This window comes from Bos indicus, chromosome 29 (genome assembly GCF_029378745.1).
Source record: "Bos indicus isolate NIAB-ARS_2022 breed Sahiwal x Tharparkar chromosome 29, NIAB-ARS_B.indTharparkar_mat_pri_1.0, whole genome shotgun sequence".
NCBI classification, from domain to species: domain Eukaryota; kingdom Metazoa; phylum Chordata; class Mammalia; order Artiodactyla; family Bovidae; genus Bos; species Bos indicus.
In genome coordinates, this window is record NC_091788.1 from 13,016,360 (window position 1) to 13,031,118 (window position 14,759).

Here is a 14,759-nt window from a genome sequence, read left to right on the forward strand (position 1 = left end):
CTTTTCTGCGTTTGGCAAGCGGATGAGATGAGACTGCAGAGATGTAAAGAAGTTTGCAGCCCCTTTATTGAAAATTCCCTTGACCTTGTCTTATTACTGAAAGTTCCCTTAGAAATTTTTCAGCTCACTCTTCTCATTTTATAGGTTAAAAAAACCCTGAAGTCTAGAGGAATGAAATGACTTATTAGCAATCTTGTATCATGTTAGTGGCAAGGCTAGGATGAGAAGCTAGATCTTCTAGCTCACAGCTTGATCATTTTTATCTTCTTCATGTTCTTTCCTCGGAGATCATAGGAATCTGGCCTTTCTTATTTAAAGGCCTAATTCTTATCATTAGGGGTAAAAATGCCTCCCCACCCCTTTTTTGGTCACACCGCTAGGCATGTGGGATCTTCGTTCCCTTACCAGGGGTCGAACCTGTGCCCCTGCAGTGGAAGCTTGGAGTTTCAACTACTGGACCACCAGGGAAGTCCAGAAATGTTTCCATTTTTAAACAGTTATATTTAGCAGACTCTTTGTGACCCTATGGACTATACAGTCTGTGGAATTCTTCAGGCCAGTAATACTGGAATGGGTAGCCTTTCCCTTCTTCAGGGGATCTTTCCAACGCAGGGATCGAACCCAGGTCTCCTGCACTGCAGGTGGATTCTTTACCAGCTGAGCCGCAAGGGAAGCCCAAGAATACTGGAGTGGGCAGCCTATCCCTTCTCCAGCAGATCTTTCCCAACCCAAGAATCGAACCAGGGTCTTCTTCACTGCAGGCGGATTCTTTACCAACTGAGCTATGAGGGAAGCCCAACCAGTAAGCACACCACCCCTTAGTTTTTCTTTTCTATTTACTTTATACCCCTCTTGGCTCCTCAGCTCCACCCCCCTTAGAGTTCATATTTCATAGACAGGAGTATGTTTGGTTTTGTTATTTAGTTGACAGTTAAAAATGGATTGGATTCAGCTGTTTTTGAGGCATGAGGAATTGGGGACTGAAATGATGAGCGAGACATCGGGAAGGGTTTGTTTTATTTTTTGGCATTTGTTCCACTGCAAAACAGCTGGAGCTATAAACTTGAAGCTTGGCAGCCTTGTGTTTGAGCCAAACCAAAATAGAAGAAAATTGATTCAATATTTGTAAGTAAAGTTATGAATGTTTATATTTACATGGTTTGCAGACGTGCAGTGAAACATTTGCTGTCAGTTTGATGCTCAGTCTTTCAAGTTCAAACTTTAATTAAAGACCTCTCTTATTACGGAATAGACTTAATTAATGATGCCCCCAATCTTAGCTCCCAGAGCTAATAAAGTCCATTTTATTTTAATTTCTGGAAATTCTGGAGTGTGAATGTGAAGAGGGAAGAGAAGCTAGGTGGAGGGTTTTTTCTTGATAGAGTTCTTTCCCTCCAACTTCCTCTCTAAGCTTATGGGAAATATTATGTAACAGTAAATTACAATATACATATGATTTTACTAAAATCATAGTAACATACATCAAATTGGAAGCTGAACTTTTTAGTTCAGCTTCCAATTTGATGTAAAGCTTTGTTTTGAAGTACTTAACGTTAGACCAGAGAGGGACTGGTTTTTCTGAGGTCACCCAGAGCTCCTTAGGCTGCTTGCTGCCTCTTGGGTTGGTGCTATTCTACTATTCTGTCCCCCTGGATGAATTTATCTTTTTCAGTTATTGTCCCAGGGTCGTTGGCCCTGATCTCATGTAGTTGTATCTATATAGAGAAAATAGTTATCACTGTCAGGGGAGAGGGAAATTCGGAGCATCGCTGTCTGCTGCATGCTTCTTGTGTTGATTTCTTGTTTGTTTCTTCAGCCTGGTGGTTCACACCCATGGCTGTTCATGCCCTAGACTAATAGCCAGTTGTAATCTTCCTTGATCTTATCTTTTAGAGCACCTATCCACTTTGCCAGCACCCTAATCATCCCAATTTCATCCCTACGGCTCCATGTTCCTGAGTCTTATCCTTGTGTCTGAGTTTTGTTTCATTCTTCGGAGTTAATTCCCCTGTCCTTTCCCAGTTCTCTTCCTTTTACCCTCTCTGTCTGCTTCCTTCTTTCTTGGTCCCTCTTTCCCCTTCCTTCTTCTTTCAACATTTCTTTCTCCCCCATTCATTCCCCTTTCTCCTCTCTCAAAACATACACACAAAGCTAAATTAAATAGGGTTCCCATGACACTAACCAGAGTTCTCTCTTCTGTCAGTTAACTCAGCCAAAGGAAGGGGCTGGCAATGGGGGTAGGGGAGGATTTCATTTAATTGAAATGTTTGCTTATTGTTATTTTTCTATTATTTCTGCTTTAGGGTCTTTTCCCCCCAGGACAAGGAGCCACAATTGGAGTTGATTTTATGATTAAGACAGTGGAGATTAATGGTGAAAAAGTAAAGGTAAGATGCTAAATGTCCAATAAGGCTTTCATTGTGCTATGTGAGAAGACGCAGTTGTTTTCATAACATTTATTAAATCACCTAGTGGAAATCCGCATTGAAAATGACGTACTCAGCCGTGACAGCTTATTTCTAGACAGAGTGCCTCTGTTCCCTTCACAGGGGCAGGAGGGGGTTGAGGATAATGTGTTTACAGATCAGAAGACAGTGAGAGAAGACTAAGGCCAGTTTGTCTTGCTCTGGTCATGTCGGATGAGATGTAAAAACAAGGAAGAAATTTCCTCTGGGAATATCTTGAGTTGGGCTCTTAAGACCTAGGTACTTCTTTTTTTCTTTCTTTCTTTTTCTCTGTCTCTCTCTCCTTCCCTCCTTTCTTTCCACACTGCACACTTTGCAGGCTCTTAGTTCCCCAACCACGGATCGAATCTGGGCCCTCGGCAGTGAAAGCACCCAGTCCTAACCACTGGCCTACCAGGGAATTCCCTACTTCTTTCTTAATTGCAGCCTCATTAGAGAGCCTGCTGATTTCTACATTCCTCATTCTGTCATGTGAATCATTTATTCAAATTATTCCGTCTCCCACCCTACCCCAACCCCTGATAAGTGAGAAATACTAAATTAAGGGTCCAGGAAGGGTCCATGATCTGCCCTCCACCCCTGCTTTGTGGCCTCTGGGTACTTTGGTACCTGAAAGAGCTACATTGGGTTCAGTAACAAGAAAAGGGAGGGAGTGGTTTTCAAGTGCCTAATATGTGTCAATCCCTCCGCTGCCTTCTTTTACATTTAACTCAATCCTTATTGTAAACCCTGTGAGGTAAATGCTAAATTATCTTCATTTTGTATTTTTTAGAGAGGTCGAGTGATTTATTTATCCATGATTACACAGTTAGCAAGGGAGGTAGGTGGGATATGAATTGGTTTTATATGAGCCATGAACCCCATCGCCTCCCTGGGGTCTCCCCTGCTATGGAGCAGGGGAGAAGGCAGGCATAATGAGCCATTACCTTGGAGCAAGGAAAGAGGGAGATGATGGAAAGAAATGTGCGGTAAGACTAAGTTACTTGGAAGGGGGGTAGAGATACTGATCTTTGGCACTATGCCCGTCAGAGTGAGTGAGATTCCACAGTCAGACCTTTCAGAGCTGAGTGCTATGGAAAGAAGGGATGATCCTTGGATCAACATGTGGCATCAGCATTCCAGCCAGACCCCAACTGCAGCACTTCAACCTCAGTATCCCATCCTCGGCACCTCAACCTCAGCACCCCAACCTCATACCCCACCTCAGCATCCCAACCTCATACCCCAACCTCATACCCCAGCCTCAGCACCCCAACCTCAGCACCCCAACCTCAGCACCCCAACCTCAGCACCCCAACCTCAGCATCCCAACCTCAGCACTCCAACCTCAGCATCCCAACCTCATACCCCAAACTCAGCACCCCAACCTCATACCCCAAACTCAGCACCCCAACCTCAGCACCCCAACCTCAGCATCCCAACCTCAGCACCCCAACCTCAGCACCCCAACCTCATACCCCAACCTCAGTACCCCAACCTCAGTACCCCAACCTCAGCATCCCAACCTCAGCACTCCAACCTCAGCATCCCAACCTCATACCCCAGCCTCAGCACCCCAACCTCATACCCCAACCTCAGCACCCCAACCTCAGCATCCCAACCTCAGCACCCCAACCTCAGCACCCCAACCTCATACCCTAACCTCAACCTCAGTACCCCAACCTCAGCACTCCAACCTCATACCCCAACCTCAGCACCCCAACCTCATACCCCAACCTCAGGACCCCAACCTCAGCACCCCAACCTCAGCACCCCAACCTCATACCCCAAGCTCAGCATCCTAAGTGTGAGTCCGTGCCACTTGTATCCTTCTCCCACAGGTACCTGCAGTTCTGCCTTCTGATGCCTCAGGAAGGACAGAGAAGCTCCAGGCTGCTCTTACAGCATGCCACAGGCACACAAAACTGTGTTTAGGATGAGGCTCCTGAGTGGGGGACAGAAACTTTCTCAGTGTCTCTTCCAGCCCTAACTCCTCAGTGGGGTTCGTTACTGCAGACATCTACACCAGATACAATAGTGATGGAGAGCTGGGCCCTCTGGAAAACAGCATGTGGACTCCATGTGAATGTCCACTGGAAAGTTCAGAAAACCAGTGCACTGAGGTGGAGAGAAGGCGCTGGGCTGTGGGGAGAGGAGGAAGCCAGGAGTGTGCACTCACGAGGCAGTGGCAGGAAGAGCCAAGAGTAGTTCTCTCTTGTTCCAGCAGAGGGAGCTGGTTGCCATCCCAAGGAGCTGGGTTAAGATCACCAGGCATTTTATTTCCAGAGATTTGGTTTTCTCATTTATATCCATATATATGTATGAGTTCATTCCTTTGACCAGAAAGGTTCGCGCCTGCCGTGTGCCAGGTTCTGGAAATAGAAAGCAGCGAATAAAGAAATGGTCCCCATTGTTAAAGAACAGGCTTATTTTTCTTTCCTCAATTCCCAAGTTTAGTTATTACATTTATTCCACTTTCTGTGAACCACAACCTCATTTTTAAGTACTTATTATACTCAGCTAAAAATCCATCTTTTTATAGCATCTGAATCTACCTCAGACTCCCTGAGAAGAAGGTTTGTGTCTTACTCATCTTTGGATCACAGCACAGTTCCCATTTCTATCGTCACTTCAGGCCTCTGGTCGTTCATCTGTGAGAAGTGAGAGCTGGCTCATCTCCCAAATCCAGCTTTAATGACTCTTTGCCTGTGAATCTTTCTAGCCATATTTGTAGAATCAAGACAGAAGATGACCCTCTTCAACCACAGTAATCCAAGGGTCTCATGAACACGGACACAGGAGGAGAGCAGCCACGTCTCACTGAGGAAACAGTTATTTTCTCATTATTGTCAGTGTTCATTAACATGAACCGAGTACCTCTTCTTAATGAGAGTTTAGTGACTTTTTGCTGGGAGTCTGCAGGCTTTCCCAGTGCCCTGGAGAGCCCGTGGAAAGAGAATTCACTGCTGGTTTGCACAGAATCACCCACCTGTGAGAGGCAGGGCAAGACCTGAATGCTAATTTTTCTCCCGACTGCTCACCATCCTCTCTCAGCCTTCCCTACAAGTCCCTTTCTTTCTAGGATGGCTCCCAGGATCACAGGCAGCTAATCAACGGTATTAGAAGGATTCCCATAGCTATTAAGTGAAGAAAGTGGAAGTGTCAGTCACTCATTTGTGTCCAGCTCTTTGTGAGCTACCCCATGGACTGTAGCTCACCAGGCTCCTCTCTGTCCTTGGAATTATCCAGGCAAGAATACTGGAGTGGGTTGCCATTCCTTTCTCTAGGGGATCTTCCCAACTCTGGGATTGAACCCAGGTGTCCTGCATTGCAGGCAGATTCTTTACTGTCTGAGCAACCAGGGAAGCCCATAGCTATTGAGGTTTAGAGTCAAATCAGTGGAGGCAAAGTTAAAGAAGAGGCCCTTCTCTTAAAGTGGTCTGCATTATGAAGGTGACCTTGGGTAGAAAATATAATTAAAACCTATATAGAATTTTCTCTTATCCATTGATTTCTCTTAGCCTGTCATAAATTAATGTGTATTAAGTAAAACTTTAAGCTCAGTCTATGACATTTTAACCTTAGGAGATTCGTTATAATAGAAATAGAAGATTTGCTGGATTTTTCTCTCATCAGGTATGCATTGTGTAGATAGGAAAGTCTTGAGAGTATGCACACGTGTTTGCTTTTACAACCATCTGTCCATCCTTTTGTTCATCCAGCCATCCTGTGTCAGAGTGAATGCTTTGTACCAAGCGCTGTGGTATGCTAAAGCGTCTTTCTTCCCTAGTAACTTCCTGTCATCTTTTACAAACATTTCATCTGTGAAACCTTCTTTAACTCCCTATTAATCACTTAAGCAGGATGAGTCCATCCTTCCTTTGTGATTCCACCATCCTCAGGTCATTCAGTTAGCCATCACTTCAGTGTGTCTACCATGAACCACGGACTGTTTTAGGTGGGGCCCTGGGGTATATGGTTAAATAAGAGACAGCCTTCGCCCTCAGAGAACTCGGTCTTACAAGGGGACACAGTAGATTGCAATACTTTTTTTTTTGGCTGTGCCACATGGCATGTGGGATTTTAGTTCCCTGACCAGGGTTCGAACCTGCACTCCCTGCAGTGGAAGTGCAGAATCTTAACCTTTGGACCACTTGGGAAGTCCCTGTAGTATATTTTTGTAGCAGTGAGGCAGTAGAGGTGTGAGTGGTAGTGCAAAGAAGAGAGTGGATGATAGCACAGCCTCATGCTGGAAGTGAGAGTGGTTAGAAAGCCCCAGGCAGGGATACTGAGAACATATCAATGGACAGAAGACCCATACCAGGAGACACTCTCCTGCTGGCCCCTCTTTAATAGAACATCTCATATCTTATCATGGGCTTCCCAAGTGATGCTAGTGGTGAAGAACCTGCCTGCCAGTGCAGGAGATGTACGAGACATGGGTTCAGTCCCTGGATTGGGAAGATTCCCTGGAGGAGGGCATGGCAACCCACTCCAGTATTCTGGCCTGGAGAATTCCATGAACAGAGGAGCCTGGTGGGCTACAGTTCATAGGGCTGCAAAGAGGCAGACATGACTGGAGCGACTTTGCATGCACACCTATCTTATCATAGTTAGTCAACTGTGTATTCATCCTCCTTTACTATGAGCATTCTGATACCAGGGATTGTGTTTTATTTATCTTTGAATCTTCCCTCAGCTTAGCACAGTGCTCTGCATCTATTTATGATCTGTAAATGCTGAAAAAGAGCAAGCAAATTGCAGAGAGAACAGTGAAACCAAGTTGAGTAATAAAGACAGTGGAATATGGATCTCCTCAGAAATTGACCATAAGGCTAGAAAGAGGAAGCTCCCTTTGGGAAAGCAGCCTGCATCTCCGCCAAGACATCTAATCGCTTTTCTGGAAAATATTTTGGTGGTTTTAATTCTCAGAGCTGTTCTCAAGATATGGCTGTCACGAGAACATACTGATGTCTAAGGATCAGCAGTATTGAATCCAATCACAAGTGTTTTTCAAGGTTCACTGTGGCATTAAGATAATAGTCTTTTGTTCTAAGACACAGCCTGGAGAGGGGAACCATGTCCCTAGGTTTGAGACAGAGAAGAGAAGTAGCTTTTGTCCTGGCAAAAGTTGTAACATCTGTATGGCTGCCTTCAGCATACACAGGCTTTCATGTACATCATCAAAGGGCAGCTGTGACTTCAAATCAAAGGAGAGCCTGTGTGCCTCTCTTTGGTGGCAGGGACCACTGGTCACTCTGTCTTCTCAGCTAAGCTGATCTGAGCAGAGGGTGACACCGACTGCCTCGTCCTCTCTGGATGGAGTTGGATGTCTAAATCAGCCTCTGGCAGCAGAGCAGCACGGTGTATGGAATGAGTCCTCTCTTGGGGGGTCAGAGTCTGGAGTCTGAGTCCCAGCCTTGTGAGTTACCTGCTAATGAACGGGAGGCGTAAACTCGCCTGCCTCACTGGGATTTGTAAGGATGAGATGAGACCACGAATAACTATTTGAACATTTACTATTTTCCAGACACTGTAGGGGAGAGGAAAATGGACCCCAAATTCCCCCCGTCATGAAACTTTCCATCTAGTGAGAAAGATGGTTATGGAACACGTTATTACAAATACATAAGTGATTCAAGTGTTTCAGGTGGGACTTGCCTGCCTGCCAATGCAAGGGACACGAGTTTGACCCCTGGTCTGGGAAGATCCCACATGCTGTGGGGCCAGCTAAGCCCATGTGCTCAGCTACTGAGCCTGTACTCTGGAGCTCACGGGCCACACGGAGAGAAACCACCGCACTGAGCAGCTCATGCAGTGCAGCTAGAGAGTAATCCCTGCTCATTGCAACTCAAGGAAGCCTGCAAGTAGCAACCAAGGCCCAGTGCAGCCCCAGAGAAAAAGTGTGTTTGGTGCTGTGATAGGAAGTTATAGGCTTGGTTAGAGCTGAGATGATTTGGGGGTGGAGCTGGGGAACCTGGCCTAATCTGAAGGTTCCAGAAGTCTTCCCTGAGGAAATGATGTCCTGTTAACAGGGTGGATGCACCTTGTGACACATGAAATCGATGCAGTGAGAAGGGAAGGTTACTGTCAGTGTGATTTCTCAAGGCCTCGGCTTTATTCCGCCCTCAGCAGTCTCTCTGGGGAACAGTTTCTCTCGCAGAAGTCTGCTCTGTGCAGGGAAATTCAGGTTGAAGTGAGAGGTGTTTTGCCTTCTTTGTTTTTAGAACCATCAGTTATGAGGTCTTCAAACTAGTAAATGACTTCAGCAGGTTTGCATGTTATTAACCTCTTTTAATAAAGAAGCCGCCGAAGCCAAAGGAGATTAAGTGACTTGCCAAAGGTCAGAGGGCTTACAGGTGGTGGAGGGAAATTATTTTCCTTGTCTGCCATAGCATTGCTCCTGTTTTCATGAACAAAGATCATACATTAATATATTCATGTAAATGGATTTTTTCCCCCTCTCCAGTTGTTGGCTGAAATGCCAACAGTCACAGAGTGATACCTTGCCCTGGATCCCGACTTTGGTGCTAGGGCATTGTGATGAAGGGCAGAGACTCTGGGACTTCCTGGTGGTCCAGGGGTTAAGAGTCTATGCTTCCAGAGCAGAGGGTGTGAGTTCAGTTCCTTGTCAGGGAACTAGGATCCCACAGGCCACTTGGCATGGCCAATTCAAAAAAAAGAGCAAGGACTCGGACCACAATGCATGGTTGAATCCGCTTTAGGACGTATTGGCTGTGAGACACTGGGCAAGTTAATTAATCTCTCTGTGCCTCAGTTTCCTCACATGAGAAATGATACAGGAATAGTATTTACCTACCTCATAGAGTTCTTGTGAGGAGTAAATGAGTTATTATGTGTCGAGTACTTAGAATAGAGCTTGGCACATAAATGCTTGAAATTTGGTTGTCTAGTTTGTTTGTTTGTTTTTAATAAAGAATAGAGGAAATTTTCTGAACAAAAAGGAGAGCATTTGAAATATGTTCTAAGAGTGTATATCTTTAATAAGACCTAGGAATATACTTTCTGATGTAGAAAATAAACAAAAGGGAAAATTAAAAATATGAGCAATGAAGAATCTATGGATAAAAATAGCAGTTCTTATATGGCAGAAACCAACACAGTATTGTAATTATCCTTCAATTAAAAATAAATAAATTTAAAAAAATAGCAGTTCTTAGGGGAAACAGGCTTATAATAAAAGTTAAGTAGATTGTAAATACCCTAATTTCACCTTTTAAATGAAATTGTATGAAAACAATCTGAATGCCTTTTAAAAAAAGAATAAAGGGGAAACAAAAAATTTAGCAAAGAAAAAGCAAAGCAAGTCCTTCTCTTTCACCAGAAGAAATTTTTAAAAAATTAGAGGTGCCTTTCTCTTACAGCAAAAAACAGCCATGAACTTATTTGGGTGAAGGTGTTTCTACTTCTACACACTGGAAGTGTACTGGAGTGGGTTGCCATTTCCTTCTTCAGTGAACCACGTTTTGTCAGAACTCCTTATTATGACCCGTCCATCTTGGGTGGCCCTGCACAGCATGACTTATAGCTTCAATGGGCTACATAAACTCCTTCACCATGACAAGGCTGTGATTCATGAAGGGGGTTCATTGGAAGGACTGATGCTGAAGCTGAAGCTCCAATACTTTGGCCACCTGATGCGAAGAGCTGATTCATTGGCAAAGACCCTGATGAGGGAGAGGTTGTGGCAGATGATGAGATGGTTAGATGGCATCAGTGACTCAATGGACATGAGTTTGAGCAAACTCCAGGAGACACTGAAGGACAGGGGAGCCTGGCTTGCTGCAGTCCATGTGGTCACAAAGAGTCGGACATGACTGAACGACCAAACAACAACGGGAAGGCAAGGCTTGCTTTCTTCTTTGCTTCACCAACTTGATCCTTCTTTTATGCCTTTACAGCTTCAGATCTGGGACACAGCAGGTCAAGAGAGATTTCGGTCCATCACCCAGAGTTATTACCGAAGCGCCAATGCCTTGATCCTTACCTATGACATAACCTGTGAGGAATCCTTCCGTTGCCTTCCTGAGTGGCTGCGGGAGATAGAACAATATGCTAGCAACAAGGTCATCACTGTGCTAGTGGGTAAGTAAGGACTGATGAGGAGGGAAATTGATTTGTGAGCATCAGAGAATTTATAATCACGTAAGGCTTGTGCCTTGGCACCTTGCAAGAATAGTCTTCACCAGGGGTCCCCAACCTCTGGGCCGTGGACCAGTGTCTCATGTGAGATCAGCAGCAGCATTAGAGGAGAACTAAAGTGCGCAATGAACGTGATGAGCTTGAATCGTCCTGAAACCATGCCCCTACTCTGCCCATGGGAAAATTGTCTTCCACAAAACTGGTCCCTGGTGCCAAAAAGGTTGGGGACCACTGGTCTACAGCTCTGTAATTCATACAGTCAGCGTTCAGTTCTTCTGATTGCAGTTGAAGAGAAAATGAAATAGAGTCTAACCCATGGTGATGATTTAGAAAAGTAGAGAACACTGCTGATTGATTTTCCTATCAGCATAGTCTCTAGAAGAAGGTGGATTGCCATGAAAGTTATATGGGCTGCTAAGCATTAAAAAAGGAACTTCCCTGCAGCTCATATGGTAAGGAATCTGCCTGTAATGCAGGAGACCCAGGTTTGATTTCTGGGTTGGGAAGATCCTCTGGAGAAGGGTATGGCAACCCACTCCAGTATTCTTGCCTGGAGAATCCCATGGACAAAGGAGCCTGGCAGGGTACAGTCCATGGAGTTGGAAAAAGTCAGGCATGACTGAGCAACTAACAGTACTACTACTAAGCATTTAAAAAAAAAATCTAGGCCATGGAAACTGCTGATCCAGAAGATATATCTAAGTTGATAAGGAATTCATTATTGAAGGAATTGTGTTTTGCTTAAAAAATGGATCTTGGTTAACTTTTTTTCCCTTCTTATGTTTATACTGATCTGAGAAATTCTAATTTTCAGAAAGAATCCCTTAAGGGAAATTCTGCAGTTTATTTAATCTTATAGGAGGGTAGAACCTCTATTTAGTATGAGGGGAAAACAGAAAACAACCCATGGTTTTTTTGTGGTAATAAATGCACCCGTTATGAATGGAATTGCAGTGAAAGGGACCAGATTATTAAAAATCCTCTACTGGCAATGGAAAAATGTTAATAATATATGGTTGTTAAAAAGTGTCCTTCCTGGAAATTCCATGGTGGTCTAGTTGGGACACCACGCGCTTCCACGGCAGGGGGCACAGGTTTGATCTCTTGTTTATGTCTTGTCGGGAAACTAAGATCCTGCACATCCTGTGATGTGGCCAGAAGAAAATTTTTTTCTTCCTAAGAAGTAACATTGTTGTATGTTCTACAAAGACCCAAATTTTGGAAATCTGATAGAGATTCTCAGAAACATTAAGTTAAAAATCATAGTTAACAGTAAGTTAAACAAACACATTAGAATAAAGCATTATAGCTGGTGTGTGTGTGCGCGAGGAATCATATTAAGGACATTGTGTGTCAAGATCTCAAATTTACAGATGAGGAAAGCAAGGCTCAGAGAAGTCAAGTTCTTTGTTCAAGGTCACAGAGCATGTTAGATCGACTCCAGAGGCTGTGTTTATCCAGCTGTGATGTGCTGCCTTGTAACAAATTGCTGGACTTTTCCTTCAGGCTGCTGGGTTAAGTATTTGCCTCTCTATGAGTACCAGTGACCCCTGCTCAGATCTGAAAACCCACCTGCACATTGGAGAATCTTTGCTGGGAAGAGCTTGAAAGCCCTCTGCTCTGGACAGAAAGCCCTGAGAACTTGAGTCAAAGCATTACTACTTGGGATTCTGTTTAAGGAAGTTAAATGCACAGATGAGGGAACATAATTAGTCAGCTCGATATGAAAGAGGCACTGGCTTTTTTTAAAAAATCTTTTTATTATGGGAAGTTTTAAACATAAGCAAAATAGAGCAAACCGTATAATGAACACCCATCTGCACGTCTCTCAGAGTTGACAGTGAACAGCTCACAGCCAGTCTTGTTTTATCTGTTCCCCACCTCTTCTGTCTGCCTTCCCCTTCAGGTTATTTTGAAGCCAATCCAAGATGTTGTATTAATTCAGTTTGTATTATGTCAGTGTGCATCTCTATAAAAGATACGTCTTTTAATTCTCCTTTTAGCTGGAGGTTATCCTTGCATATTTGCTTCCTGGGGATTTGCTTGTTAAAGCATTTGTTTGTGCAGTGGCGTTTTCAAGTCTGCATTTTACTCTTTCAGCCTGGCGGTGTCATTTGATGCATTCTTCTGTCACTTAAATCTCTGGCAGATTTGCAGGGGAATCTAGAGCCTGCTCAGATTCACGGTTTTTGTTTTTTGTTGTAGCAAATATATTGTGTAGTCGGTATTCTGAGGTGCTGTTCTCAGGGCAGTCGAGAAAAAATGCTTGATTCTTTGTTTCTATTTTTTGAGCTTAGTCACAGAAGTTTCGTAAAAAGTCTTTTTATTGTGTTAGTTAGTTAGTTTGGGCCGTTCTGGGTCTTCACTGTCGCATGCAGGCTTTCTCTAGTTGCAGAGATCAGGGACTACTCTTCACTGTGGTGCGGGCTTCTCCTTGTGGTGGCTTCTCTTGTTTCGGAACACCGGCTCTAGGTGCGTGGGCTTCAGTAGCTGTGGTGCAAGGGCTTAGTTGCCCTGTGGCACGTTGGGATCTTCCCAGACCAGGGATCGAACCGGTGTCCCCTGCGTTGCAAGGTGGACTCTTAACCACCGGATCACCAGGAAAGCACTCTTTTTCATTTATTACTTTTCAAAATAATGAGTTGGTTCCCAAGTCTTCCAAAAGTAACTATTAAAGTTTGTTTTTGTTTTGAATAGTGTTATAAATTTAAATATATTTGATGTATTCTAGTCCTTTGCAGTTATTATTATTGATGCTTCTGTATTGTTCCAACTTTGACAGCGGGAGCCTCTTCGCTCTTGAGTCCTTTTGACGTGACCTGGGAATCCTTGACGATTTTCTTGCTTTCTGGGATGACATGTTCCAGGTGCATCTAACGCATTTCCTACCCCTGACCTGGAATTGGGCATTTCTTTAAGAAATTCTATTGATTTTCAATGGGAAGTTGTATTTAGAAGCTAAGCCAAGGTGATAGGAATCATCTTTACTGCAGAGTTGGGGCCGGGGTGTGATGGCTTTTAGGCTTTCCAGTGGACAGAGCTAGTGTACGTGTGTCTGTGTGGTGGATTCTGTAGCTTCTACAGGGGAGTGTCTCATTAGGCTCTGCTGAACACTTTGACCCACAAGACTACCATCGGCCACATGGCATCACAGACATTTAGGAGGATCCAGGACAGCAAACACAGCTTAATAGCAGGTCAGTACCAAGCGTTCCTCTTCAGTGGAAGCAGCCCTTGTAGAGTGAGTCCACAGAGCTGCCCAGGACCTCCCGGGACAGTTCAGGCGTGAGGCAACAAGGCTCACTCAGGCAAGTGCAGGGTCCGCTCTGGCTGCAGCCTCAGTGCCCCCATAGGAGCCAATCCCTCTTGTAGTAGCCCGACAGCCCTAACTTTCAGGGTCTTTCCAAATGAAGAATTGCCACACTTAGGGAAGCCCAAAGTTAAGGCTTTCCATTAGGTATTTATAATTCATACACAGAATTCCCAGGCCAGATGGAATTTATCAATCAAGGGTCACTTTTACCGTGAGCAATGTTGCCAACCACCACAGTGGATGAAACCTTTGTCAGATTTCCAAAACAGAAGTAGAACAGTTTTTAAAGATAAAATAACACCATGAATTATTCACACCGATACTTCCATTTGTAATTCAGGACTACAGGAGTTTTCCTTTACCTCATTAAGCTTATACCCGTGTTTCCGTTCTCCCATGTCCCAAATCCCTGACTCGGTGTCACCAGCATAATTACTTATTCGCTTTATCCCCTAAAACATGTACAGCAGCCACAGAGTAATGCTGCTAACATGACCACTAACAAGATGATTTCTGCAGCACTTTAAGATTTTTTCCTTCAGTTCTGTTTGTCCTTCTACGCCACTGGGCATGCGTAGTTCCATTACTGGTTACATTCCCTTCAACTTCCCTTTTTGTGTGGTCCTGCCACTCTGTGATAACCAGCTTCATTTGTTTAATTTTGTTTTCAATGTTAGGAATTGCTTTTTAAATTCAATTTCATATTGTATAGTCATATAAAACATTGATAAGGTTCTGAAGTCAAGTCTATGACACAAAGTATATTTAGAGAGGTCTGATTTTCACCTCTCACCCTTGTTCCTTTCACAGGTAATAATTATCTTTAAAATTAAAATTTT

General features: G+C 44.0%; 1 protein-coding gene across 6 annotated transcripts in view; it reads left to right on the top strand.

The window, feature by feature from the left end:
• RAB30 (RAB30, member RAS oncogene family) overlaps positions 1 to 14,759 on the top strand; it is a 102,837-nt gene that overhangs the window by 78,034 nt on the left and 10,044 nt on the right. For 5 of the 6 annotated variants that reach the window (XM_070782639.1, XM_070782638.1, XM_019954945.2 and 2 more), the window contains 2 exons: positions 2,304 to 2,387; positions 10,367 to 10,550. In XM_070782639.1, coding sequence (XP_070638740.1) covers positions 2,304 to 2,387; positions 10,367 to 10,550 — 268 coding nt within the window. Of the gene's footprint in view, positions 1 to 39; positions 803 to 2,303; positions 2,388 to 10,366; positions 10,551 to 14,759 lie in introns of those variants that run through there. The other variant, XM_070782640.1, reaches the window with a different exon arrangement.